Source organism: Molothrus ater, chromosome 3 (genome assembly GCF_012460135.2).
Source record: "Molothrus ater isolate BHLD 08-10-18 breed brown headed cowbird chromosome 3, BPBGC_Mater_1.1, whole genome shotgun sequence".
NCBI lineage: Eukaryota > Metazoa > Chordata > Aves > Passeriformes > Icteridae > Molothrus > Molothrus ater.
The window spans coordinates 100030868-100045643 of record NC_050480.2 but is presented as its reverse complement, the minus strand read 5'-3'; the positions used below and the strand labels follow the sequence as shown (position 1 = coordinate 100045643).

Sequence of the window (14776 nt, the reverse complement as noted above, 5' to 3'; positions counted from 1 at the left end):
TCTCTCCAGGGATAACCACTGTGCTGACCATGTCCACGATCATCACAGGGGTGAATGCCTCCATGCCTCGTGTTTCCTACATCAAAGCAGTGGACATTTACCTGTGGGTCAGTTTTGTGTTTGTCTTCCTCTCGGTGCTGGAATATGCGGCTGTGAATTACCTGACAACAGTGCAAGAGCGGAAGGAGAGGAAACTGCGGGAGAGGGTGAGAAACACTTTTGTCATCCACTTATTCCTTTTTTTCACCCTTACAGATGATCTGGTCTTTATATTGACTGTCTGTTAATGGGAAAACATTGACAACCATGTGTGTAATTGGGTCTGTTTAGACTGGTCCACCTCAGGCTGAATTGCTAACACAGAAAAACAGGATTTGATCATATGGATCTTTAGAGAAGAGAGTGTGATCTGATCTGGGAAAGAGCACAACCTGGAAATGTGAGGGAATGGCAAGAGGGGAAAGTATAAAATCTGATACTTCGCTGCAGCCACAATTCTTGTTTAGTAAGATAAAGGTCTTATTTGGTGCAAATTATTTTCCTTCCTCTACAGCTAATATTACTCTGGAAACTGAATTTAATGGATGTAATAGTGGAGGTGTTTCCCGTCACCAAGCACAAACAACAGTCAGCCAAGTTATGCTTGTACTTCTTAATGTGCTATGAAAGGTCTTATCCTGCATCCCAGGAATGTTTCAAGACCTGATACATCCTGGCCATCTTGGCCCCGCCATGCGCAGGACATAGGACTCGGGATGCCCTCAAGTCCTTTCCAGCCCGAGTCCTTCCCAGTCCTCTCCAGATCTTTAGGCCCTTCTTTGTGATCAAACAAAGTGCTATTGCCTTTTGAACACTAAGGCTTACAACCAATTTTTTTTCAGTCCCCATACACCCAGGACATCACCATGTTTTACAGTTTCTTTCTTCCCAGTAGGAACTCACCACATTAGTCTCCTGGTAATACTGATAACCTCCTGTCTATGACTCCTGGAGAAATTTGTATAAGCTTGTTGGAAATGTCAATGCAGACATCATCTCTCATACAATTTAAGCGTGCTATTTCCCTCTATGAACTACCCTTTTGGTTTTGCATGTCCTTCTCTTTCCCTTCCTTTTCTCCCTATGACTTTCTTGAAGAACAGCACAAGCCCCATAACAGCCCAGCACCTTTCTCAGTTGGCATATCATTAAAAAAATGTAATTAGATACATTTAAAAAATCAACTGGATAAATTTACCAGACTTCTGTGATGAGATTTTACCTCTCCTCAAGGCCTTCTCAACAGCATTATGATTCTGGAAAGCTGCTTGAACAGGTCCTGAGTATCTTAATTTATCTATGCCCCTCCTAGCCCCCACCTGGGGCCCAGCAGATCTCTGCAACCCAGGTAGAGATGCTCTGTGCAAGCACAGAGACTCCAGTGTGTCTGACTTGCTGCGTGTGAGCAGTGGTCTGTGGCATTTTAGCCAGCCCTGCTCAGGCATCCCATATCCAAAGAATGTGGTGTCTTGGCAGGTCATGGGAAGTAATAAGAAATATCCTTGCTAAGTTTGACTTGCCTAGAACAAACCTGTAAATTTTTTTAAGATGAAAGCTCTTCTCCTTTATTTTTAACTGTACTGGAGGGATGAAATGAACTTTAGAGGGTTTGCTAATTTTCTGCTAAGTTTTCTGGAATGTTTTGCCACATCCAGTGATGGTGTAGCTTGTTATTTATATAATAAATCTACCCTTTATTGAGTCTTGTGCATTGAATTCTATATTCAGCAAATGCCTTTTTACTGCACGAGGGAAAATATTGTACCCAGTCTTCAATGTGTGACACTATTATTCTTCAGTAGGGGAAACGGGAACAGAGATAATAAATAGCATTATTTGAGGAAGAAGCTCTTGAAGAAGCAAAAGAGACATTTCTCACAGTAGATGTAGATCTTGTCAGCCAGAGCTGCTCCCCTGTGAAAGACCCCAAAAGCTCTGGTATAAACATGTAAGGCTGCCCAGAAGAGCTCTCTGTCATGTCTACATTAAGAAAAAATTGCCAGGGACAAAGACAGGCAGTATCTAAAATTAAATCTTCTCTCCCTGAAGATCACAGGAGCTGCTGTGAAATGCCTGTGGCAAAGGGTCTGTGGCCCCATGCTCATTCCCAGCCCATACCTGGGAACTTTTCGGTGCTTGCTGGGCTGAGAGAGGCCAGAGACCTTTCTGGCACTTTAATAGTGCTGTCAGCTGCATTCCCATGTCCAAGGAGGCTCTTTGGCAGTCTTTGGATTATTATTGTGGATATAGGCTAAAAGTCCTGCAGGGTGTGAAGTTACGCAGTGCACCTCTGCGTGTACGCCCATGCGAGGATGAGTGTAATTTTAGGTTCTGTGGAGGCAGGTTTCTAGCATGTCAGGCTCTCTTGTCCATAGAGGTGGCTGTCATCACATCTGCATGAAGCCATGGGAACTCTAATTTGACCTGGGGGCTGACAGTAAATCTGCAGAATTGCTTCCTCTGTTGAATCCTGCAGCAATTGGCTTGTTGTTGTAACTGCTGTCCCTCACATGCAGCCACCATCTCCTGGACCTGTCAGTTCCTGATAAAGAGCCTGATGTGTAATTCTCCCCTGTGGTTTTTGTGTTGTTTGGTATTATTCTGGTTTGGGCTGAGATAGAGTTAGTTTCTTTTCAGTAGCTGGTACAGTGCTGTGTTTTGAATTCAGTGTGAGAATAATGTTGTAACACACTGATGTTGTTGCTGAATTGTGTTTATCCTGAGTCAGGACGCTTTTGTGTCTCATGCTCTGCCAGTGAGGAGGTAAACTAAAAAAGTTGGGAGGGAACATGACCAGGACAGGTGACCCAAATGAGCCAAATGGATATTTCACACCATAGAACACATTTCAATTATTAAACTATTCTTATCTCGATCTACAAGTTTTACATTTGATTCTTCTCCACAACCTTCTGAAGTTCAGGGGGGAAGGTGGGTTGAGTGCGTGACTGCATGATGCTTATTTGTCAGCTGGGGTTAAATCACAGCAGTCCTTTTTTGGGGAGCTGCACTCTGGTTTGGTTCTATTTTGGTTTGGTTTTGTTAGTTTTGGGGCGTGAGTTTTTCAAGTGTGCCTGCTTAGAATAAAATATGTCTTAAAACCCAGTTGATCTTCAGTTGTACTCATGGAGTGATAGAAAAAAATTAAAGTAAGAAGGCTACTAGCTTGTCGTGTTTTTCTGAACATGACCTGCTGATACCAAATCTTTTGGTTATGCCAAGAACACAGAAAACAATCCTTAAGTTGATTTTAAGGTTTTCAATAAGCAATGTGATCTGTTGTTTAAATAATTTAAAGGAAAAGCCTCGACTGCAGGGTTTTCCAATGGCATCCTGAATATTACATATTGATTTTATATATATTTTTACATATATATGTATTCAGATATATACATTTGTTTTAGCTGAACATATCCTTGAAAACAAGTTCTTGGAAAACCCACACGTTGAAGTTGGTGGAGTATTATTGGGTAAGGAAATTGGTCTGTGGGAAATCAGAGAAAGGAACTCCTAACAGAAAGGACATTTTGGAGTCCATTTTCCTTGTATGCAAATACATAATCCATATTGCTGGGACAGGAAAACGGAAGGTTTTTAATTGTTGAAGAATGCATTTCCTATTCAAAATTCTGTCTCTATGCATTGGAATTTTTTAGACTTGTGGGTGCTTCTGAAGTCAATACAAATTTTGCTATTAGCTCCAACAGAGCTGAAATTTGACATTATGCTTTTAGCTGGCCCTCAGCTTGGTTTAAAATCAGATTTATGAAAAAAGTATGCGTATCTGTAAAACCAGAACTTGGCCCTTTTCTTCCTGTAACATGTACTGGATAAGCCATTTCCACAGATTAAACTGCATCTTATCCATGAATATTTATAAACACAAAGAATGAATAATAAGGAGTCTCAAGACAGTTAGACTGAACAACAACTAAGTAGGACCTTTTGCTTAGACTATATATCTGCTAAAGCATTTTTCTAATCTTTTCTGAAGCTGTTTGTCCAAGCAGTGGAGATAAATCCTGTTTCTTCCTTTTGAAAACAAGCAAAAAAAAAAGACCTTTTTGTTCAAAGAGAAACTTAAAATATCTCAATCAAAATTTTGAACTCAACTGTTTACAAGCTATCTGTTAATAGAAAGGCATAATTTCAGTTGCTTACATGTTTTTTCAATATTCAGCTATATTTCTTGTTTATTGTCTCCAGTTTTCATGTTCATGTGGAATACCTCACTCGAAAACTATGATGCTGGATGGAAACTACAGTGAATCTGATGCCAACAGCCTGGCAGGGTACACAAGAAACCAGATGGCACCAGAAGAGGAAAAACCAGAAAAGATGGTTGTGCATCTAGCTATGAGTAATGAATCTAATTCATCAAGGAAGAGAGGCCTGAAGGGCCACGTGGGCTTGCGCATCATCCAGAACACTCATGCAATTGATAAATATTCAAGGTTAATATTTCCAGGCACCTATATATTTTTTAATTTGATATATTGGTCTGTCTTTAGCTAAGCATGCTGGCACTTCTGAATCAGAAGATGTGTACAAAACACTCTTTCGTTGGGACTTTTTTTTTTTTTGTCTAATCTGACACAAAGCTAGAAACCTGATTATTGCATTGCTTCTTTGAAGTGTAAATGGGAGGACACATCCCTCAGAGGCAATTCCATGTGCAGGCCTCATGGAGGAACTCTCTGTGCTGGTTGGTTTGCAGCCCACCCCCTGCTCCCGTGTGCTTTATGACACATGACATTTCTCATACTTGAAAATACGTGTCCACCAAACAGCCAAAAGGTGCTGGATGCTTATTTGGGGCTGGCCACACTGGTGGTGCCTGCTGTGCAATGGACAACCAAAGACAATGCTCATGTGACCTCTAAAGAATTAAATAAATGCAACTTTTGTGGGGAGGTCTGGACAGTACTTCTCCTGTAAGGAGACTGAGTGCTTTCCTTTACTTTTGAGAAAATTATTTTGTTTTTTCTTTGGCATATAAACATAACTTTTCTCCATTGTTTTGTGAAGAACACCTCTTTTAAGGGTACGGATTCTGCTTTCTGTCTGGACAGGACCTTCATCAGTACCATTAGGACAGCTGGCTGGCCAGGATCAGCTGGGCTGGTTACAGAGCACAGGTGGGATGTTTGAGTCAGGGGTTTTTTTCTAGATTACAAAGTGCAGCTCACAGACAAACTGTACATCCCAATGTGCCTCTCCCAGTCAACGCAACGCCCTTCTGTTCAGGCATTTGGGATCAAAAGGGATACATGTCTGCCAGAACCTCTCTGCAGAAACAGAGGCAGAGATGTCAGAGATTAAATGGCCCAGGATAACACTGTGGGTCTAAGGTTGATGTAAGTCCTTTGAAGCTGCTGCACAGCATTGTAGCATGCTTATGTGCTTGGCAGTTCTTTTCCTATCCTATGATATCTCTTTTTCCTTTGCTAACAACACTGACAGCAAAACCCACATGTAGAAACATGATAGCAACATGACAGCGATGCTCCGGTTTGTGTGCTCCTTATTTTAAGAAAACACCATGACTTTTTGGCTGTTGTGGAGATTATGTACATCACAACACTTGTTTACCAAGCTAAAGCTGAGCAGTGGGGGCAGACCTTGAAGTGTGAAGATCCAGGACTGAGATTAGAATAAAGAAAAAGAAAGCAAAAATACTGATGTAACCATAATTATTTGTCAGCACATGAAATTTTCTGCTTACATAGCAGGAACTCTTACATCTTAAATCACAGGAGATGTAGAAAGTAGCAGAGAAATGTCAACTCTTGGCTGTCAGCAATACACAGGTTTTCCCTTGTGCCTCAAATATTACTGCCTAAGTCAAACTGATGATGACACTGATTTAGTGAAAACAAAATTGATGAGAGAAGCTAAAATTAACAACTATGCTCCCCTTTAATCAGCCATGTTAATAACTGACATGAATGGAGTTCTGTCTGGTCATAAAAGTAAGAAACCACAGCCCTGAAGTTGCTGGCAAGAAGAGGAAGGACAATGTCTGAGGGGCAGGATTGCCTAGCCTGCCACTTGTCTCCCAAGCCACCAGGAGAGTGCATTTACCACTCCTTGCTCATGGAGCTGAACCTGGAGACTCCTCACATTGACAGGTGGGGATCACTACAAGAAAGACACAAAAATATTAAAGAAATATACCACTCATCTTTTGAGAGGTTAAACCCTGGACATAACTTCAGCATTAGGTTAAAGCATTAGTGCATTCTTCAGCATTAGCAGTTTTGAGTGTAAAACAGGAGCCAATGTCCCAGCTGGCAGCAGGACAGCTGCAGCAAAGAGACCTTTGCGGGGGAAAGGCAGCACAACTGCACCATGAAGGCACCAGAGAGTCCAGGGAGTGAGAAGCTTGGTTCCTGTGCCCCCTGTTTTGCCAGTCTTTGGGCATTACCCACAGCACGTGCCATTTAACCTCGCAGTGCCTCAGCTCCTCCATGTAGGAAGTGAGGAGCACTAGGATTTGCCTACCTCATAAGGGGCTCAGCAGGCTTAGATAGCACGTGTGTGGGGCATGCCTATGATTTCTGAGCAGGCCACCCAGTGGGAATCCAATTTTGTATTAGTTACTAGTGAGTTCTTCAAATGCATGCTCTGAACCAATCCAGCTGGAAGAAAGCAGGTATCTCTCCTGCCTTATGATGCTGTTACAACTCCCCTGCATTACAATGACATTAAACCAGGGATAAGTGTAGACAAACAGCCCAAAAGTGAGGGCTGTCGATGAATAATGACTCTTGGCATGCAAAACCCAGGAAGCCCTTGTGCTTGTGCTTTACTTTGCCATTTATTTTTATTACATCTCCCGTTCCCTCAGAAGTTATGTGATGGCAAAGATGTCCTTTAGGTCCTATCATCTTTGTACTAGCACTCCCAGTAGTTTTAATATCTAATAGGCATCTTTTGGAGAGGATACCTTACTGTTATTTTATTTGCATGTGTACATAACTGATAGAAATTGATGTCTGCTTTTGTCAGCCTATAAAACCATCAAGAGGGTGTTTTTCCACTAAAGTGAAAAAAAAATCCCTCCTCTATCTTAGGCATTACTTAAGCTCATTGTTAATTGAAACAGCAAATTAAAAGTATAGATGCAAATAAAGCCAAGTCTTCTCCTTCAGTCAGCATTATGAATTGTATTTTTCTGTTTATTCAGAGGAGAGTGGCTAGGCATGAAGTTAGAACAGATATTTGAAGTGTGGTATTGACAATGTATTTCACCTTTGATTTCCCCTGGATTACAAGGGACTCCATGAGCATTGTCTAACTTCCAGTTGCCAGATCCCAAAACCAGTGTTTTGACAGAGAGTGCCTGAAGCTGGGCTTGAATGCTGTTTGATGGATACAACCCAGTTCTCTGAAGCACTGAGCAGATGGACAATGAACCCACTGAAGGAGAGGATTTTCAGAAGTGCACAGGAGATTTGGGCAAATTGAGGTCACTGATGAAAATGCCTTCTCTGGACAACTTGGTCCAAATGCAGAGAGAGAAAATGTCACCTCTGCTAATTCTAGGTTGGCTCCATTGTAATTTTACTTCTAACCAAATCATGTCTTTGAGAGAAAGTAACTATATAGATATGTGCACATATGTATAATGTGTGTGCAAGCATAATGTGTAACAAAGGAAGACACTGGGATTTGCACCTATGTTCAATAGTGTCCATATGTGAAATTGTAACATATTGTATGTAAATTACTATTTATTATGCCCAGAAAACTTACTATGTTGAATAGAAAAAAGGCTCTTATTGTCAGTCAGGGGCCAAGAGACGAGGTATTGGCAAAAATATGGGTTCTCTTACGTTATTTTTCTGAAAAAGGAGGTATTGAGAAGGATACAAGCAATGCTGATGCTAAACTTGTGCAGTGGGTGCAATCCACTGTGCTGATTGCTGTAATCAAACCTAGTAATAAAATAACAGATGGAAAGGGTGGAAAAGAGTCAATTTCATGGTGTGAACTTTAAAATGTGATTTTAATTCTGTTTGGAAATCTGTTACCTATAAGCTGATACCCAGGGGCAAAGGATTTGAATAAACATCTCATTTGTAATTGATTTCAAGTAAAAAACCATTTCAAAAGGTGGAAGAACTGTAGTGGAAGCATGTGAGTACTTTGAAGTATGCAAAGCTCTTTGAGAAATGGAGCTGTTAATCACAGTTACAAACTATGAAGACCTTTTGTGAAAACTGCAAACCAAACTGAAGATAGTTTAATAATTGCTTCACAGTTAATGGCACATTTTCAAAAGAGCAAGTGGCAGGTATGTATCTCAATCTCCATCTGACTACAAATAAGAACTTGTCATTTAATTCCTGCTTTGTGCCTTTGAAAACATTGTCTCCACACTTCCCAATGGAAGATAAAACTGTTCCGAGGTCCCAGCTGCCAGGTCTCAGCTATTATCCCTAATGCAGACTTATGGAACTAAAATAAATGTGTGTGAGGCTGATGCCTGAACCACTGAATAATGGTTATTGTCTGTCATATTTCCACAGTGGAGAGATTACAGCAAGGTACAGCTTAACTAAGCGAGATACTGCCCTGCTGAAATGTAAAAGAGCAGGAAAATTTATTTAAAAAACAGCAAGAATTTAGCACTATTAAAATTAAAATGTAATCCAGTCTCACATTAAGCTGATTAATTACTTTGCACAAATGACATTTGCAATAATGTATCAGGGTCATTACTTTCCTGGTCAGAGGAATTATCATTTCAGATGAGAGAGAAGGGAAATTGCGCACAAGCACGGAAAGGTGCTGCTCTTGGCATCCAGCTCTTGTGGAAGGACAGGAGCAACCACCAGGGTGAGCAGGGCCTGCTGTGGAGGCAAGGGTGAGGGGGAACCAACCTTCCAAGGTACTCAGTGCCTGGGAATCACACATCACATGTGGCACTCCTTGATTTGGGCACAAAAAGGTTATTCTCTGCCAGAAGGGGTGGGATCCCCAGGAGCCGTAAGGCAGCCATGAGAGGTGGTGCAGTGCAGGTGGTGCAGCCATTCTGGCCAGAGGTTTGGGCTCAGTTCTGGCCATGTGTGTCATCAGCTGGTCCTTGCTCAGGGTTTCACACAGGAGCCCCAGGCAAAGTCCCCTCCACACCAGACAGAGACACATGCCCATTTCCCAGGTGTGCCCCCTGCAGCACTGAAGAGATGGGGACTGCATGGCATGGAACGCGTGCCCCAGCCCTCCCTTTGCAAGGCAGCCAAGGATCAGAACAGTCCTGCACTGTCCACTCCCCCAGAGCAAGCAGCAAAGCCCTTAAAAGATAATTTGACACCTGATTTTTAATATTTCCTCCCTTTGAGAAAACGCTGAACACTCCTTTTGGCCAGTTGTCCAAACTGGACTTCTTCCACAAGTCTTTCAGGGGTCCCTGCATGTGTATATGTGCACTTGCAACCATAGAAATCAGCTTAGGAGAAATGCCTGGCAACTCAACCCGTGCAAAATGCATATAAATGATGTGGAAAAAAAGAAGGAAAGATTTACTGCTCTACTTGTCATGCAGATTTATAGAAGAAAATTGTGTGTTTAGCTTAGAGGGAATTCAGAGCAGGAAATGAAAGGACAAGTTAATTGTAATGACAGTTTGAATTACTTGAACAAATATATTTTGGGAAACGGGACAGAACATTAGAGCTGTAAAACTCTCTAGCCTCCTGGCTCTTTCTATTTTATCTGGATTTTTAATAGGGTCCAAATTAATTTCAACCATGAAATTTTAAACCTTTCTTACTAAGGTGCATAATGACCACATTTTTATTGATATAGATGGGAGGAGACCTTCAGTGCTCTGCACAGACTGTAACTGCAGCAGCCTCCAAGTAAAAATACTGCTCATTTTGCATCTAGAGTTTCAGGAGAGCTGCTGTTTCACAAAAGAGGAAAGGCAGAGTTATTCACCTGTTGGGCAGGGACACAAGATGCTCTTCAAGTAGCTGCACAGGAGAATGATCCTATCATTTGCACCAGAGAGAGGCCTTGACATTTAACACATATTGCTGGGTGCTCAGGGATGGTGCTGAGGGGCACTTTGTAAGACTCTCTGAAGAGCAAAGAAAAGGAAACTCCTGCTTGGCCAGACCTGGAGGCACTAACCACCGAGGCGGTCATCACCCTAACCACAGCCCCCATCCATGATGGCACCATGCCTGCAAACTGCCACCCTGGGGAAGGTGACAAAGGACGTTTCCTCAGGGCCTGTCCAAGTTCTGTGCCTCAGTGAGATACTTTCTTTATGGGGTCACTGTCCCTTGCCCCAAAGGTCTCTGAGCTGCTCCCAGGGTGGCGCACTGAAAGAGTTTCTCTTAGGCTGAGGCTGAGGTGGGAGCTCTCTCTGTGTGTTCCATCCATGAGGGAGGTTGGTGCTCAGTCTGAAAAGGTGGTGTCTGTTTGCAGGATCTTCCTGTCAGATTCCTGCTGCATCAGACCTTCCTTTCATCAGTGGTGACCAAGGAGAGGAAGAGGAGGAGGAGCTCTTGCATTGAAGGGTTCCTTTGTTTTGGAGAAGGGCTGATGTATGAACAGAAATCAAATGAAAGGATTGAAATGGGGGGCCCTGCTGATTACTTGGGGTCCAATTATCTGTCCCAAGCTCTTGGGCACTGTGTGCCCTAAATGACAGAGATGATGCAATTCAATTTTGAGCTGAGTTGCCAAATGGAAATGGCACTTGCTGAGCTGCCATGAACCTTCACTGCTGCTCACACAGAGTAAGGCTGGGGCAGGAGGTCTGTGTGTGTGGTTCTGTACCTCATTAACCTGTACAGGAATGCCTGGAGCTGGTGGTGATGGTACCCAGCAGTGATGCTGCCCAGGAACAATGCTGTCCATCAGCTTCCCCTTCCCCATGCTCAGTCTCCCATGGAAGGGCTCTCCCCTCCTCTTACCCACCCTCCTGCAGATGCAGCTGTGCAGTGCTTAGCAGAACATGGCTTCCTTTCAAAAAGAAGAAAAAGTAGGGAAAGAGGCAAGAAGAGGAAAAAAGTCCTCCCCCCAAATGAAAATAAGTATTTTTGTGGCTATGTCAAAGGCAGTATTTTGCCAAGCCATTAGCTGCTCCTTGGTTCTCCAGCTTTTCTTTAATCACAGCTGTAACATTTATGCTTTCTCCTCCTCAGTTCTGTGGCAGCTGATGTAAATATTACAGAATGTCAGTATTCTTCCCACGTCTCAGCTGGTGACAAAAGACACCAAAATAAGTGACTAACAGCTCCAGTGCAAAACCTTTGTACTGGTGCTCTGCCAAGGGAAGGGACCATTGAGGCTGATTCACAAATACAAACTTTGTAAGGTTTCCTTACTATGTGAATCCAAATAGTTGAAGCAATTTAATCAGGAAGAGGTAAAATAGCCTTGTAAAAATAATAAAAATTAAAATTTTTAATTTTAATTAAAAATTTCTGATTTCACAGAGGAGGAGGCAGCCTCAGAAAGAAGTCCTACTCTTACTTTCACTTCAGGTCTCAGTCAGGGCTGTGTGGATGCACAACACACAATGGTGAGAGGAGTCATGGCCTGGCCAGATGGTGGGTGTAGGTCCAGGAGGCACCCCACAGGAGGACCACCAGTGCACCCAAGCAAGGGAGCAGCCCCCCAGGATGAACCTTAGACCCAGAGTTTCATTCCTCAATCACTCTATCCCATGCTGCTAAGCTGCCACCTAAACTATAAAATGCCCACTGTTGCTTCCAGGCACATCCATTTCCAGGATGGAGGCTGCCCCAATACTTCATGGCCAGCCCAAGGCATGGACTTGGACTTGGACTCCAGTGTCTGGGCCCTGGCTCAGCCTGTATGGAGCAGAATGCCTCAGTGTTAATATCTCACGAGCCTCTGGGCTCAGCTGCCTATCCAGACACTGTGGTGTTAAACTGCCCTGGTGTCACTTCTCAGCTGCCTCCCTAAACCTGGAGGTCCCTCAACACCTCAAGCACATCACCCATCTCTCATCCCAGCCTCCCACTTTCTGCTGTCAGTAGAGCAGCTCATGGAGTGAAAGGCTTCACATGCAATTGCTGCCAAACAGACACCTCTACAACTGTCTCCTGGTGTGTACCCTGATCCTTGTTTCTGCTCCCCATAAGGCTGTGACAGGAGATCAGGAGTCACCCAGAAACAATCTGAAGAGAGAAAGAGCCTGAAAAATGTTTGTCAATGATCAGGAAGAACAAAGAGGGTGAGGCTGCTGAGCTGGGTTCCCCGAGTGCTTGGGTGGAGCACACACACTTGGCACTAGGGCTCAGCCAGGTCTCAGGCACAGCACAGAGAGGCTCAACACAGCTCCAGTGCTCACACCTTTTTGGCCAAGGACTGATAGTCCTGGAGCGTGTCCCCACCACCAGGACAAGGCTGCCTTGCCAAGTGCTGCCACAACACTCAGGCCAAACAGGGCTGGGAGGGACCAGGCAGCCAAGGCTCCTGTGCCTGAAGGCATCATTGGCCACATTTAAACCATTTCTGGCAGGTGCACATGCAGACTGCTCTTAAAAACCTGCAATGCCACATCCTCCCCAGGGAGCTTCTACCAGTGGTTATCCAGCCTTAAAATTAGGAAGTTTTCACTGATAACCCAGTTGAATCCCCCTTGCTGGGTCTGTTAAGCCCTGTGGGTGTGAAGTAAAGTTTATGCACAGTTTATGTACCTAAGTTTGTGCAGATACATCTCATGTTTCTCCTGCTCTTCACTTCCCTGGAGTAGGTGGCCTCCACTTTGTCTGAGATCCTCCTCAGAGTTCCTCAGTTTGTTTACAGGAAAATCTCACAACAGCTTACTTCAATCACAGAATGGTTTGGGTTGGAAGGGACCTTAAAGACCATCTTGTTCCAACTCCCCTGCCATGGGCAGGGACACCTTCCACTAGATCAGGCCACTCAAAGCCCCATCCAACCTGGCCTTGAACATCTACAGGGTTGGGGTATCCACAACTTCTCTGGGCAGCCTGCTCCAGTGTCTCACCACCCTCACAGTAAAGAATTTCTTCCTAATGTCTAATCTAAACCTACCATCTCTCTGTTTAAAACTTTCCCCTTGTCCTACTGCTATCAAGTTATACAAGCCCTGCTTGCATCCACCATTTCTTTCTCCAGAAGAAGTGGCATGATTTAAGATTGGAATTTGATTTTTTTCTTGGTTGATTTTCTTTTGGTTTGCTTGTTTGTTTTTTTTTTTTTTTTTTGTGTATATGTTTTTCATCTATTTCATTAAATGTTTAATTATACTGCAGAGAGGTGGTAACTCTTTTATGAACAACAGTCCCAGCTTTTCCATAACACCTGTTAAGATTACCTGGTAGCCCAGAAGGGACTCATTTTGCACATCTAAAAAACTCCCACCAGGCAGAGTAAACCAATGACCCGACTGTTGTGTTGTGTCTGTATCAGTTGGACTGTTCTGTTCCCCCTATCATGTAATGGTTCTGCCCTGGTTATCTCCTCCCTCCCTTGTGCTGTCAGTTATCCCAACTCCTCCCCAGTTGCCTTGGGGATCAATGTACCCTTTCTCAAATCCCTCGCTGGTGCCCTGTCCGTCACTCGGCGCTCCCACCCTTCTCTCTAGAACTCTCTAGAAACTTCCAGCCAGAGCGTCAAGTGATTGGCTCAGGGGCCGGGGGGGCCGGGGCCCCACCCTCAGGTTATCCCCATTGGTGTTCTCCCTAAGTCAATCTTTTGTATCCCATCCCCCTCTGAAGCTCTATTCGCCAGAGGACCGACGCCTCCCCTGTCTCCCTCCCTCCTTATAAGCTGTTGCAACGTCCCTGAGTTTGTCTTTGGCTTTTGGTTTCCTTGGGGCCCCCACTAACTCTGGATTCACCACAGCTGGAGCGCGCTCTCCTATTTCTGCTGCCTGTAGCCACAAGCCAAGCCACGTCCTACCACAAGGTCACACTGCTGTCACAGCACAGAGTGTTTGCCTCAGGTGCTGTCCTGAACCACGGAGACCGGGATAGAGCCCCCGTACTGCTAGCAGTGCTGGATAGCTGGCCGGGACGTCCGAGAAGGACAATCCTCCTCCAGCTTGACCGCTTCACCCGACCATCAGTGAACTCATGCATTCCATAAATGTACAGAAGGGCTTTTCCATGCTTACAGCATTGCTGCAAACTTTGATTCCTGACATGGAGGCAAATAATGCTCCCAAGTATAATCCAAAGCAGGACCTTTGACAGACAGGTCTTTTTCATCAGCTGGACTGCTGGTGGGCTGAGGTTTCACCCTGCAGCCAGGCAGCAGGGAGGCAGGAGGGTGGCTGAGGCTCTGCCCTGCCCTGCCCTGCCTGGCTCGCTCCCTTGAAGCAGCACCCGCATGGGCAGACAGGAGGAAAGCTGGGCCACGTGGAATGCCTGGGATATTGATAAGTGCATTTTCATATTACATCTAATGTAATAAGTCAGTTAAATGCGCCTAGTCCAGAAAGGGCAGCATGTTAATAAAGGGTCTTTACCAGCAGCTGACAGTTGGTTAGCACAGATTAATTCTTAATGAAGAAAAAAACTCTTTATGTAATGTAATGCTTCTGGCTGGGGATCAAGGGTTGCAATCATCCACCCACAGCAGACCTTTAAATCCGGCTTTGTTCCTCTGTGGGAAAAAATAGACAAAAAAAAACCCCAAACCCTGCTATTTTTTAAAGGTTATGATTCAGGCAGCATCACTCAGATTCTAATTCCAGAAGTGCTGAGCTTGTTTCCTAAAG

At 44.0% G+C, this 14776-nt stretch overlaps 1 protein-coding gene across 1 annotated transcript in view; it reads left to right on the top strand.

The window, feature by feature from the left end:
- The window catches only part of LOC118685158 (gamma-aminobutyric acid receptor subunit rho-2), a 31404-nt gene extending 26850 nt beyond the window's left edge, over nucleotides 1-4554 (top strand). Inside the window, exons 8-9 of the mRNA XM_036380581.2 lie at nucleotides 10-206; nucleotides 4246-4554. Of these exons, the coding sequence (XP_036236474.1) occupies nucleotides 10-206; nucleotides 4246-4554 (506 nt within the window). The remainder of the gene's footprint in view (nucleotides 1-9; nucleotides 207-4245) is intronic.
- The last annotated feature ends 10222 nt before the right edge of the window (nucleotides 4555-14776 follow it).